General features: G+C 38.4%; 1 protein-coding gene across 2 annotated transcripts in view; it reads left to right on the plus strand.

Annotated features, from left to right (window-relative positions):
- Window positions 1–12,524, plus strand: part of LOC122971210 (protocadherin-15-like) — a 201,369-nt gene that overhangs the window by 74,524 nt on the left and 114,321 nt on the right. For both annotated transcript variants that reach the window (XM_044337759.1, XM_044337760.1), the window contains 7 exons: window positions 2,521–2,629; window positions 3,948–4,060; window positions 4,935–5,141; window positions 7,930–8,064; window positions 10,354–10,503; window positions 10,697–10,788; window positions 11,337–11,438. In XM_044337759.1, the coding sequence (XP_044193694.1) occupies window positions 2,521–2,629; window positions 3,948–4,060; window positions 4,935–5,141; window positions 7,930–8,064; window positions 10,354–10,503; window positions 10,697–10,788; window positions 11,337–11,438 (908 nt within the window). The remainder of the gene's footprint in view (window positions 1–2,520; window positions 2,630–3,947; window positions 4,061–4,934; window positions 5,142–7,929; window positions 8,065–10,353; window positions 10,504–10,696; window positions 10,789–11,336; window positions 11,439–12,524) is intronic.

The following is a 12,524-nucleotide window of genomic DNA, read 5'->3' on the forward strand; positions in this document are numbered from 1 at the left end:
TCAACAAAGGTTGAGCCTTTCAGTAGGAACTAGTGAAGGGGTGACTTCTCTATGTTGTATATTTCATACTCTGAAGTGGCGGCATGCAGAAGAGATGTCAAACTTTGAGTTTTGAGAATTCATTTTCAAATTTGAATGTGTGTACAAAAATTAATTTATGTACACACATTCATGGCCCTTAAAAGTCTTTGGTGATCCTGTGTGATTTCCCTGTAATGCCGCCAGCAGTTCAAAGTTTTCAGTCCTTGGAAATATCTCGACATCTATTTGATGAATTGGCACCAAATATCTCACAGACATTCATGGTTCCCAGAGGATGAAGCCAAATAACTTCGACTCCAATTACACCTGTTTTTAACATGGGATCTGGATGCATTGTCTGGGTAATGACACCTGAGCCCTGAGCATTTGCATTTACAATTGGTATTAATAAGTGCTCTTGTTATTTTGATTCTACCCACATTGTGTTCAGATCTCAACATGCAAATTAGCTTTAAATATGTGGTCTGGCAGATACAATCGCATTCTGATCACAATGCATTCTGAGCACATTTACACCTTGTATCACTATACTTACAAAAGTAATTAACATTTCACCTCCTAAAATAACTGCCTTCTTCAAAATGCTGTCAGTCTTTGTCTAAAAGCATCCCGGTGACCTGGCTGTCTTGCTCTGACTGACTCTCTCTTTCTTCTTTGCCGCATTTACATCTCTCCCTGGTACCTGTTTACCCCCTACTCCTGGCAGATTCATCTATCTTCCATATATTTACACCCTCTTTTACTCCACTTCATTACTCGCCATAACTTCCTCTCTCACTTGTGTTTCCCTCCTCTCCTCTCCCGGTGACAGGCAACAGGAGATATAGCTCTATGATGGCTGGTATATTTTAAGTGCTGGTTGACAGGTGTGGTGGTAAAGTATTGTATAATAGCAGGTGTATGAGCGTACTATCGTGGGCAGTATATATATGTGTGTGTTTGGGTTTGATGCATTTATGCACATTTGGGAATATGGGCAGCCTTGTTGGTGTGCTTGGCCTGACATTTTGCAGCTTCAGTGATTGTAGATTTTATCCTATTTCTCCCATTGGGGGCCTTGGTATTACACAGACCTCAGCATATTGCACTATTATAAGTCATCGTTATAGCCTGGCCATTTTAGTGCATACACTCTCATATAGGTACGGATCCACACTTACAGATTCATACAGTGTGTATGTGTGTAGAAATACAAAAGGTCATAACTGTTGTTATGTCCTATAATGTAAGTTTATATTTTAGTACCGTATATATTGTTGAATGCAGACACAAGCAGTAATTATGTGTCTTTTATGCTGCATGTGTGCTGCATATATGCAGTGTACGCATACACATGTGTGGTGTGCACATGCACAAGTATGCTGTGCCACAGCGTATATTATAACAATCAATTTTTCTATTCTCCAGCATTCTACCGTTAACTCCTATTTGCTTTGCTGGCATGCTCAGAGCTTAATCTTACATAAATGTATATAGCAGATAAAGTTTTTCTTCATACCATAGAGTAACTGAGTAGGACAGATGACTAAGACATAATTTTAAAAATATTAGTGCGATAATTTCTTCATTTTCTTATCCGTTGCTTTTAAGGTCGAATAAATGATATTGAGCCTCACTGGATGTCAGCAAACAAGTATTTGCTATGTAAAGATATAGAGGAGTAATGGCGACCTGAGCAGAGAATGAAGTCACACTCCCTCTGTGTGTGATGTTATCTGAGCGTCTCTGTTCTTTGTTTTAGTAGCCACACCAGCCAAGTGTGTATGTTAATGCATGTGAGTCCCTCCATATCCTCCACGTCCATTTCCAAGATGGCAGCCACGTCACAAACTTTCTCAGATTACAGCTAAACAGATCACCAAAATATGTTTCTGAAAACATTGGAGTTGAGAAATAGGCAGAATCTTGATCCATATTTGATCAGCTCTGCCTAGTTTGACAGTGTGATCTAATTTTTGTGAGTTGTCAACTTCATTGCGTAAAGGACACACGTGTTTGTTTTGATCTGAGATGTTGGTGTTATAGTGCAACATCTAGTGGCTGAATGTTATGTATTTCAGCTTTAAGCAGTAGCAGAAAGCTGATTTTGTTAGTGATGTTTCTTTTTAAGCTTCTTCTAAGCTCAGCTGAAAAATATTTTATGGGTTTTTAAGTCATCTATTCTTATGACTTAAGTTAAAACTTGCACTGTTTAGAAAGTTAAAAGTGTCACACACGTTTGTTTCCTTTTCTTACTTCCTGTTTTCACTCTTAAAATGAAACAACACAGAGGAAAGCTATGCCATTTTCATGTACAGTGCAATGTTGTAATAATATTGTGGTGTACATTCTGAATTACTGTATCCTATTTTGTCCAGATCTCATCTTTCATACGAACCTGTTTTTTTTTCATATTTGCAGGTGATGGTTCTGATAAGTATATGTATAGTACACAATGATGTTAATTTCTACTAATGCTCCACTTGATTCTGTCTCCAGAGTAAGGTGAATCCCCTAAACGTGACTCCCCCCATACAAGCTGTGGACCAAGACAGAAATATACAACCTCCCTCTGACAGGCCGGGGATTCTATACTCAATCCTCATTGGTAGGTACAAATTATTTGTGTTTTTTGGGGGCTTTATTTTTGTTTGGCACAGAGCCACAGTCATGATCATAACGTGAACATTTTATGACTGTAAATGATTTTTTTTTAAATTTCATATCAACCAAATTCTTTAAAGTAATTGTTATATGCTGGTAAATTAATCCTAATGAGCATTTTGCAATGGATAAAATGGCTCCAAAAATACAAAGATTGAATCGTCTGCTCATTATGCTTACTACCTTTAGATGACCATGATTCATTCAAACGGCAATAGTGCACCATCACTGCAAGCCATCTTGATTGCTGTTTGAAACTGTAAAATACAGAGTCACAAAAAAAAACAAAAAAAATGTGTATATATATATATATAATGCTTTTACTGGTGAGGATTGCCAAACTCCCTCTAAATTTACTGACATGACTGACACAGTCTTGATTACATTTCCCAGTCTCCCCCTGTGAAACTAATCCCTGTCTGAGTGAGGATTATGAGAGACAGTGTCACAAAGGGCAAAAAAATCTGTTGCAACCTTGCAGCTTCTCCAAGATCCATGATTCGAATATGTATTACAAATATTGTTGATGGTCATCTGAGGAAGCCTTATTGTTGTTGCTAAAAGTTGCTTTCATCAGACAACTTAGAGAGTAACTTTTTTTTTTTTTTCAAAAGATGAGAGTGGTTGGTGATCAGTTTAGACAGCAATAATATTTGAAAGAATTGGCCTTGATTCTTGGACACAAAGACACGCCTTATAGAGAATACAGGGACACACAAACACCCGCAACCACAAACATTGGGGGAATCATCATCATGCTTTCTTGGAATGCAGCATCCCTCAGTAGGAGCCAATCAAATCAGTGCTAGCTATAAAGATGCAACAAACACACACACACGCACACACAGAAATGCACACTTGAGAAACGTGATTGTGCACATGTGCCTGCGCTACTGCTCCTCTCACCAGAACTTGATTTCCCCACTGAGCAATGCAGTACTCCAAAGCACCATATATGAATGTATGTATGTGTGTGTGTGTGTGTATCCCCACCTGTGGAGAGCTGAGATGAGAAAACTGGGAGCATTAGCCATGCCTCCGTCTCTCTTTCTCCCTCCCTCCCTCTCTCTCTCTCTCTTTTATGCTCCCTCTAGATATCCACCAGAGAAACATATATTGATTCTTAAACCAATTACTGATGTCTCTCTCTTTCACACATACACACAAGTTCCATTTTTGTATATTTTGTTTTTTTTACTCTGTTCTTTCTGTTTGTGCCTGGTTGCCCGCTCTCTCTCTCTCTCTCTCTCTCTCTCTCTCAGGTAAACCAGAGTCCTATGCAGAATATTTCAGCTTAAACAGAACCACAGCGGAGCTCCTGCTACAGAAGCCCATTGATAGAGAGCTCTACCGCAGATTTGATCTGGTTATCAAGGTGAGAAACAGTAGAGTTGCAAACTGGAGGTTTAACTTAATTTTTCTCCCTGTATGTTTTTTATAGAACCACCAAAACGACCTCCCACTTCACTGCACAGTGCATTTCTTTACTGCCTTTAACCCCCAGATATTCATCAAGCTGTTGATCAGCAAATCTATAAGTTTAAGTACACACTAAATGTTCCTCTTCAGTTTATTTATTCTGGTGCTTTCAGGTTCCTGTCAATTAAATGTGGTGTACCCTGAGTATTTGAAATGGCAGTAATTGTAAAACATTAGAACTGTGCCATGCTGTATGAGGGTGTTTTTGTCTCGATTAGGCCGGTAATGAAATTACACCACCAAGCATGCATCAGGTTCTGCTCTACTGAAATTGAAAATGGTATTTTTCCTCCATAGGATGTTTTGCTGTAGTTAAAGTTCTCATCTTTAAATCTAGGATATGTTGTTTATGAAAGCACTGCATTAATTGTACTTTTGGGACTATAAGGCTGTTGGACTCTTGAAAACAAAATAATTCAGGCAGGCAGCTACAGACAAATATTAAAACACAGGCAATTAGTAAGTGGTGTAGTCACATGTTGTAAATAGGCTTCAGTAGACTTATTTAAATAGCTGAATTCTTCTCTTGTTTTTCTTTTAACAAGAGATGCCCTAGATTTCCCTTTTTTCTAATAAAATTTGTGAGACATGTAGAAATGGTCTGTTGATAATAGTATAGCATTGTCATGGCTCTAATGAGTGTTATTTAGTCATTATTATTATTATTATTATTATTATGTAAAATATATATAATCCTCAGCAGCAGAATTTGTGGTGGAGTACATAAAGTGAAGTATCATGGCCACAATTATTTTCTTTTACCCCTTTAGGCAGAGCAGGACAACGGCCACCCCCTGCCAGCTTTCGCCAACCTCCAAATTGAAGTTCTGGATGAAAACAACCAGGCACCCTACTTCCTGGAGGACAGTTACCATGGCTACATCAATGAGGCATCACCAGTGGGAACCACCATAGCGACCAACACCAGCCTATCTGCACCACTAGCAATCGTAGCTCTGGATAATGATGTGGAGGAGGTGAGGATAAAAGCATGCAGGTCTGTCATTAAATTAAGACAGTAAGAGCTGATTAATACTCTTAATATTCTGACAAATCCAATTGTCACAGTGGTGAATGGTCAGAAGAATGCAACATTCTTATGTCAAGGGTACCAAAGTGTTATTCAAGGCTTAGATTTTTGCTCTTGGGCTGTAAATGAATTGAATTTTATCATGACTATTTATTTTTACTTATCATGAGATTTTTTTACGTGTATTATTGTTGCTAAGTGGCCCAATACCTCTGAGAAGCCACTTACTGTACATGCATCTACTTCCTTTATAAGTGACAGCCAATGAGAAGCCTGTAGGTATCACCTCAGGTCATTCACTCTGTCTTTACCTCCTTCTGTTGAGCTTCAGTTAGTTTCTGTTTTTAACAAGGACTGGGTCTTAAAGAGGAACTCTACACTTAATTATCTTTTTGCAAAACTCTCTCAAAGGGAGAGCGTAAATGTGCTTCAAGTGAAACTGACAGTTCTCTAAGTTCAGCCCCCTTTATCACACAGCACATCTTATCATTTCTGAAATAATGGTTCCTTGATGTTAGACAGAAGTCAACAAAAGCAGGCTTCACATTTGTAGCTAGTGACCATTGATTTTGTCAGCTGTAATGACTCTCAGGTTTTTTTTAACTGTAGCTAGCTAGCTAAATAAGCTAACAGTAGCTCCATGAGCTAGTTAAAAAACGCCTTCAGGGCAGCTGACTTTGGAAACTTTCCAGATGACAAACAGCAAAAGCTGTGTAAAACTGGTCTTAAATATGCATTTGGTCTACACACATGAAATCACGCTAAAAGACTGAGGCAAAGCTGCATGTCTTAGACAAAAAAATTCCTCATCAGTTGACGATCCATGTGGAAGACATGGAAATACAGAAAAAAGCATTGCATTGCAGTGTAGTACTAGTAAGTCCTAGTATTAAAAGTCTGATTTTACATTTTTTCTTTATTTTATTCTACTTGTGTTAGGCTGCTTAGCTTATATAGCTATATGGACGAGCAAGATAGTTAGATTTATGCTTTATTGTTGAAATTTTCAAACAGTACGTTTCACTTTTAACATTACAAGAGAAAAGGTTTTGAGGAATCATTGGACCTGGCAAACACCACTTTTTCAGCTAATGAGTTTGGCTGGGGTTGTTGGAGTGTAAACTGCCCTACACTCTGATATAGTAGCATCTTGGACCAACTCCCAGGCAGTACGGAAATAACGGTGGATATGCTAGTTGTGAATGGGGCATTGCTGTAGGTATTAAGAAAATATTTAATCCATCCCTTATACTATATATTTTTATAATTAATAGGCAAAATAAAAAGACATGACCTAGTGTCTAGTTAGGGGTATTGTCAGTAATTTATATACTGTGTGGGATTATCCATAACTTCTAGCATGATTGAAGTGTAGTTCTCAACTGTGTACACAGAAGTAAACAAAACAATTCCTGCTTCCGAACACAGTTAAATCACCATGTTAACGGACCTAGCAGCGTGGTGGTGATGTTTCAACACAGGGTTCCATGCAGAAATGAAGGATTGGACCATTGATGTGCCCATTTCTGCCCCTCTTTTTGTTCTACTGAATCTCTGCTTTGTGTCGTGCGTGCAGTGCGTGTGGAGTGCCCTATCTAATTTCCCTGTGAATCTGGATAGTAAAACCATTTCCCTCTTAAATTGCCTCTCAGTGATAATGTAAGAATTTACGCTGCTGCAGCATTGTTATCACCGATGCATTCCCAAGAGCTTAGTTTGTTTAAGATGTAGCATAGGCATTTTGACAAAAACAAGCTTTGGTTCATTGCTTTCTAAAAGACCCCACAGCAGGGAATGGGCTTAGTGGGGATAATGTGTGCGTCTCTGTGTGTGCCTGCCTGAGAGGTTGTGTTTGTGTGTGTGTGTGTGTGTGCTTGGGGCAATTGATATATGTTGAGTTATTTTAAATATTGCTAACCCTGGTCTCTCCTCCAGCATTAAGTACCAACAATGATGATTAGTCCTAATTGCTTTTATGTGCCATCCATCACTTTTATTTATGTGTGTGTGTGTGTGTGTGTGTGTGTGTGTGCGCGCGCGCACGCGCGTGTGTGTGCTTAACTTTGTGTGTGTGTTTATTTATGACTCAATATCCATGCTGGCTACATCGACAATATTATCAGCACCCCTACCCTGCTGAGCCAGCCTTATCTGGAATGAGAGCTCACACACACACATAGAGCATACACACACAGAGGAGATGACTGTGTGGGTAATGTCAGAGGAGGACTTGGATGAGGATTGCCTCTCCATCACAGAGTATTACACACACACACACACACACACACACACACAGAGTCACTTCTTTCCTCTCAGCTGTTTTTTTGTATGGAAGCATTTGCATTTGTTATGTTTCTCTGGTCATTTATTCAGGTTTCTCCTTAAATGTGTAATATCACTGTGATATATATGTAGAGACAGAGAGAGAGAGAGAGAAGGGGACAATATTTGTTATCTGCTCTTTTGATTATTTACTGTTCATTTGTTCTCACCATTTACCATAACTGGTAAATTCATCGAGCATCCACTCTGCCTTAACGTCAGTTTATGCCTCTAATTGAGCCATTGGAGGTGCTTAGAAGCCAACATTGCACTGTGCAGCTCCCAGGAGTAAATGTGCAGCAACTGAATGATTACATATATTCAACTGTACCTTCTCTGGGCGATTAAAGGTTAAGAAAGAGAATCTCACTATTGTAATACACTTCCCTAACATCCCTCTTTCTCTCCAACAGACTAAGGACCCTCAGCTCCAGTTCTCATTGGACAGCTATTCTGATGTTTTCTCTGTGACTGCCACTGGAATCAAGAGATATCTCACTTTGGTGCAACCGCTGGACAGAGAGACACAGGACTCCTATACATTCACGGTACTCATGTGTTGGCACATGTGCTCCTTATATACCGTGTGTGTGTATGAGAGAGAGAGAAAGTGAAGTAAGTAGCTCACATCCTCAACCCTGAGCCCACTGATAAAACCATAGCAATGGTCTTGAAACAGGACTCTTATTTACCCGTGTTTTGGCAGCACTCAGACCCCATTACACAATGACTGTAGTTCTGCACATAAAACGGAGCCAATACTTCTATGGGCAGTTCAAAACCAGTTTGTCTCATATGTTCTGACACCATGGCGATTGTGAGGCATCACTACAGACAAAGCATAAATCTTTAGAGCAAACATACCCATTCAAATCCGAACTGAAAGCATAGAAAATGGGAATAATCTAAGAGCCCAATATGATCGATCCACTTTATTTTAGAATGCATATTATTTTATTTTTAAATGCAGCCCTTATTTTAGGCTATTTGAAATGAGAAAAGAACATTTATTTACTATTAAAGTACTTATTATTTATAACATCTGTGTATAATAGAATGTGTATACTCATTCACACCTCACATCAGCTGTATTAATTTTTCTATGCGATGAAGCAGCAATCAGCCTGTTCCAAACGGGCACGTTTTGAACAGGCACTGCACTAGTACTGTTAAATTAAGAATTAAATTTTATACTGTATTGTAATGCTGCTTCTACAAATTGACAAGACAAGCAGGGCTTTTATGAATTATGTTCAGCATTCAGGCTAACACTTAGCTCTCCCGTCTCTCTGTGCAGAACAGATGTATAAAACATGACTTTTTACAATGGTTGCTGTCTCTTTTATGTATACCTCTTTCCATCAGTTTTCCTGTTTCTGTCTGCCTCCCATATGTTCTTTCTCTCTGGTCCACTTTATTTCTTTTGTTGTCCCTGTCTCTCCCAATCTGTCATTCTCCTTCTTTTCTTCACTATCTTATGTCATTGCAATCTAATTCAGCAGTTTCTTCATTGGTAGGGCACAGAGATGCTGCCCGTTGCCAAGCACAGAGTATTTCTCTGTGCGCTTCACCCTACAATACACAGCATTGTTACTTCATTCAGTAGTCTGTTATCTGTCAAGTTCAACCGTGTGTGTGTGTGTGTGTGTGTGCATGCAGCTATTTGGAAGATAAAGATGGAAAAAGCAGAAGGTCTGGTGTATTGATTGAAAGGCAGAGGTGTACAGTAATCATCATGAAAGCCTTGTAGGAGAAATTAAACTCCAGGGCGCGAGAGAGAGCGCTATGAGACATGGAGGATGATTTTCATTTAAAGGAGTCAATCGCCTTCTTGGCAGATGAGCTTGTGGAGAAGATTGGTATCAGTGAGGAAGCTTCTGTTGCCTCTATTGATGTGCACTTTGATATGAACTGTGGATGATTTACTAAAACATGTATAAATACATGTTTTATTTAAATATGGTAGAATGAACTACCTTATCAGAGAGTGGAGGAAGACATTAGATAGCAGGAAAACAAGTCATGAAACTAAATTACAGATATCGTCTGAATGTAAAGCACTGTAGCCTGCTTAAACATTTTTATTTGTTTTTACACCTAATCCATGGAATTTTAATTGTTTCTGTGACTAAATGGCAGAGTGGAGCAGTGTTATGACAAAAGACCTGCCGGTGGCATTAAATACATAACTCACATATAGTTTAACATACACAATTTGATTTTATTTTTCATTTTGATGGCTTCAGCAGTTGGTAGAAACATTTCTAAATGGTACAGCGGGTGTTTTTTGCATACATCTAAAAAAAAAAAAAAAAAGTTTTAATTTGAAATGGAGCAAATGCTAATTTCCAGCTTAAATGAAAAGTTTAAGAGTCTATAGAGTAAAACGCCATGAAAAGTGTTTATTTTAAGCAGTTAATAACATTGGTATTATAATTAATTGATATTTCTTTGTGTTTTATACGTATTTTGTATAGACTTTATACTTAATCAAAGGGGGAACAGCAATCATTGTAAGGTCCAATTAAATATAGGGGAGACAGCTGGGACAGATTAGTTCAGAGTTTCTCGAGTTTTTGTTGCACGCACAAAAACACATACGGTAAATAAACACAGAACAGGGATTTTGGTGGAAAAAGTACAGCGCAATTCCACAGAGAAACAAGGAAACAGACAGACACTATCAAGACGCCAAGGATGTCCTGAATACTCTATCTAGCTTTTTGTTGCTTGGCAGAGTGTAACATTTTCTACCAGATGGAACATTTCTTTACTCTTGTCTACAAAAACAGTATACATTGTCCTTTTTTCTCATTCTGTGTTTCTGTCTCTTTTAGCTGCTCGCATCAGATGGCGTCCAGCAGAGCATTCCAGTTACTGTGATGGTAACAGTGTTGGATGCTAATGACAACACTCCGACTTTTGTCAATGTGTCTTATAATGTCAACCTGTATACTGATATGATGCCTGGAGAAACTGTGTTACAGGTACACACTGTCAAACACACACCACATGTATTGAAAAGTTATTTAAACATGTAGTGTTGGCAACTTCCTTCAGTAATGGATTATACTTGAGTGAAAAAGGTATAAGCAAAGTGAATTTGACCGTACATCTTTCACTGAAGTGAATGACTGTACGTGTGTACACACGTATCTGTATCTCTGTATCTCTTCCCAGGTGTCAGCAGTAGACTCTGATGCAGGTCCCAACGGTCAGGTCACCTATCGGATTTTAGCTGGTGACCAGGGACATTTTCTTATTGGCAACAGGTAAATATACAATTCACTAGGTTATATTAGTGTAAAGCATTTAATGGGATTCTTCTATTTGAAACTGCTTAATGCTCCTTTCACATTTTTGGCATTGGGTCCATAAATCTACTTGCAAAATGACAATGTTTTGAGCTAAATGCTTTAGTCAGCAATGATAGTGCCACCATACACTATAGATGCACCATTCTATCTATAGTGTTATTGTTAGAGACTGTAGTATTGTCATTATTACAGGTATTAAAAGAGTGTGGTATAGAATTTGTAAACACCAATATGTCAGTGTCAGATACATTATGTTAATTATAATAAGTAATTGCCATAGACAAAAAAAGATAATTGATTAGATTGTTTGTGGTCTATCTCTGGAGATTTTCTGAAGCAACCGCATTTGTGGCAAACACTGTAAAATGCACTGAGTAGGCATGTTGGCACTTCAGATCTCTATGAAATGGTCTCAAAACTGCAAAAACTATTGATTTATTCATGTTAACATGTTTCACTTCCCACTTTCATTTTAGTAACAACTCAATGACCTGTTTTCACAGCACTGGGGTCATTACAGTGGCACCAGGTGTGGAGCTCACTGTGGGGCGGAGCTATGCTTTGACTGTGGAAGCCGTGGACAACGGGCCTGAACCCAATAGGAGGTGAGGGGTTTCTCTCTGTCTGCCTCCATACATTTTTTACTCTGCACATTTGTCTGTCTAGAGATAAAGCTTGAAAGGTCATCAGATTTCCAAAGCTTTCACACTCACTGTCAGAAACTTCACAACGCTCTCCATCGCTCACTTTTTGTTTCTCTCTCTCTGCCACTCTCTTTGTCTATTCACCATTTTCAGGTGAATGGTTTTCATTTCAGAGCGATATCATGAGTTATAGTTTTATATTGGAAAATGACAAGAAAGTAGTCTTACAGAGGAAAATGGATAGTATGAGTGTGAGAAGACACATGATAAGGTAATGAAAGGGTGCTTCACTGCTAGTTAGCCTCTTCTTGAGGAAAGGAAAGAAAATTATACTGTCTGGATTTCAGAAAAGAGACAATTTCAGCAAATGCAGGCATACGTGGCGTCTAGTATAAATGCTATAGATTGTAAATGAAACTAAATGTAATGTACTCTGGCCCCATCACATTCAAAGGATAAGGACTGACTTGATGAGCTGACATTTTTTTTGATTTTGGTTCTCCCCTGTCTCTTATCTCCTGTTCCCTGCCCTTCATCTCTCTTTCATAGATTAAATCAAAAAGGAACCATAACTTTCACAAACTCAGGGTTATTCCCCAAATTGGTTATTTCTTGCTGCTCCTAATATTTTGTAAATTGTGTGTATTGATTTGATAGCTAAAGCCTAGTAGAGAGAAGTTAGATTATGAAAACTTTAGTTTTAGACATTGCCATGCAATATATGAGAGCAGAGGCAAATCCAGCCATTGAACTGTTCACCCGCTGGAACATGGTCAAAGGCTCTACAGGTTGATGGAGCAGCTGCACTGCCAGAGATTTTTATTCCTTGAGTGTTTTTGCTGCACCACAGCAAAACACAACATGGAACAGTGGGAACATCCAATGTGCTTTTACAAGTTACAGTCTAGCTTAACACCCTATTTTTTTGTTATTCTCTCAGTTTTCTTGACTTGTTGCATATCATCTAATATAGACAATCCATAAGGAAAACTTAAATAAACATGTAAGAAATTGTCATCAAAAGAAAAGCCATACAAATTGAGCCAA

The sequence above is a fragment of the Thunnus albacares genome, chromosome 20, assembly GCF_914725855.1.
Source record: "Thunnus albacares chromosome 20, fThuAlb1.1, whole genome shotgun sequence".
NCBI lineage: Eukaryota > Metazoa > Chordata > Actinopteri > Scombriformes > Scombridae > Thunnus > Thunnus albacares.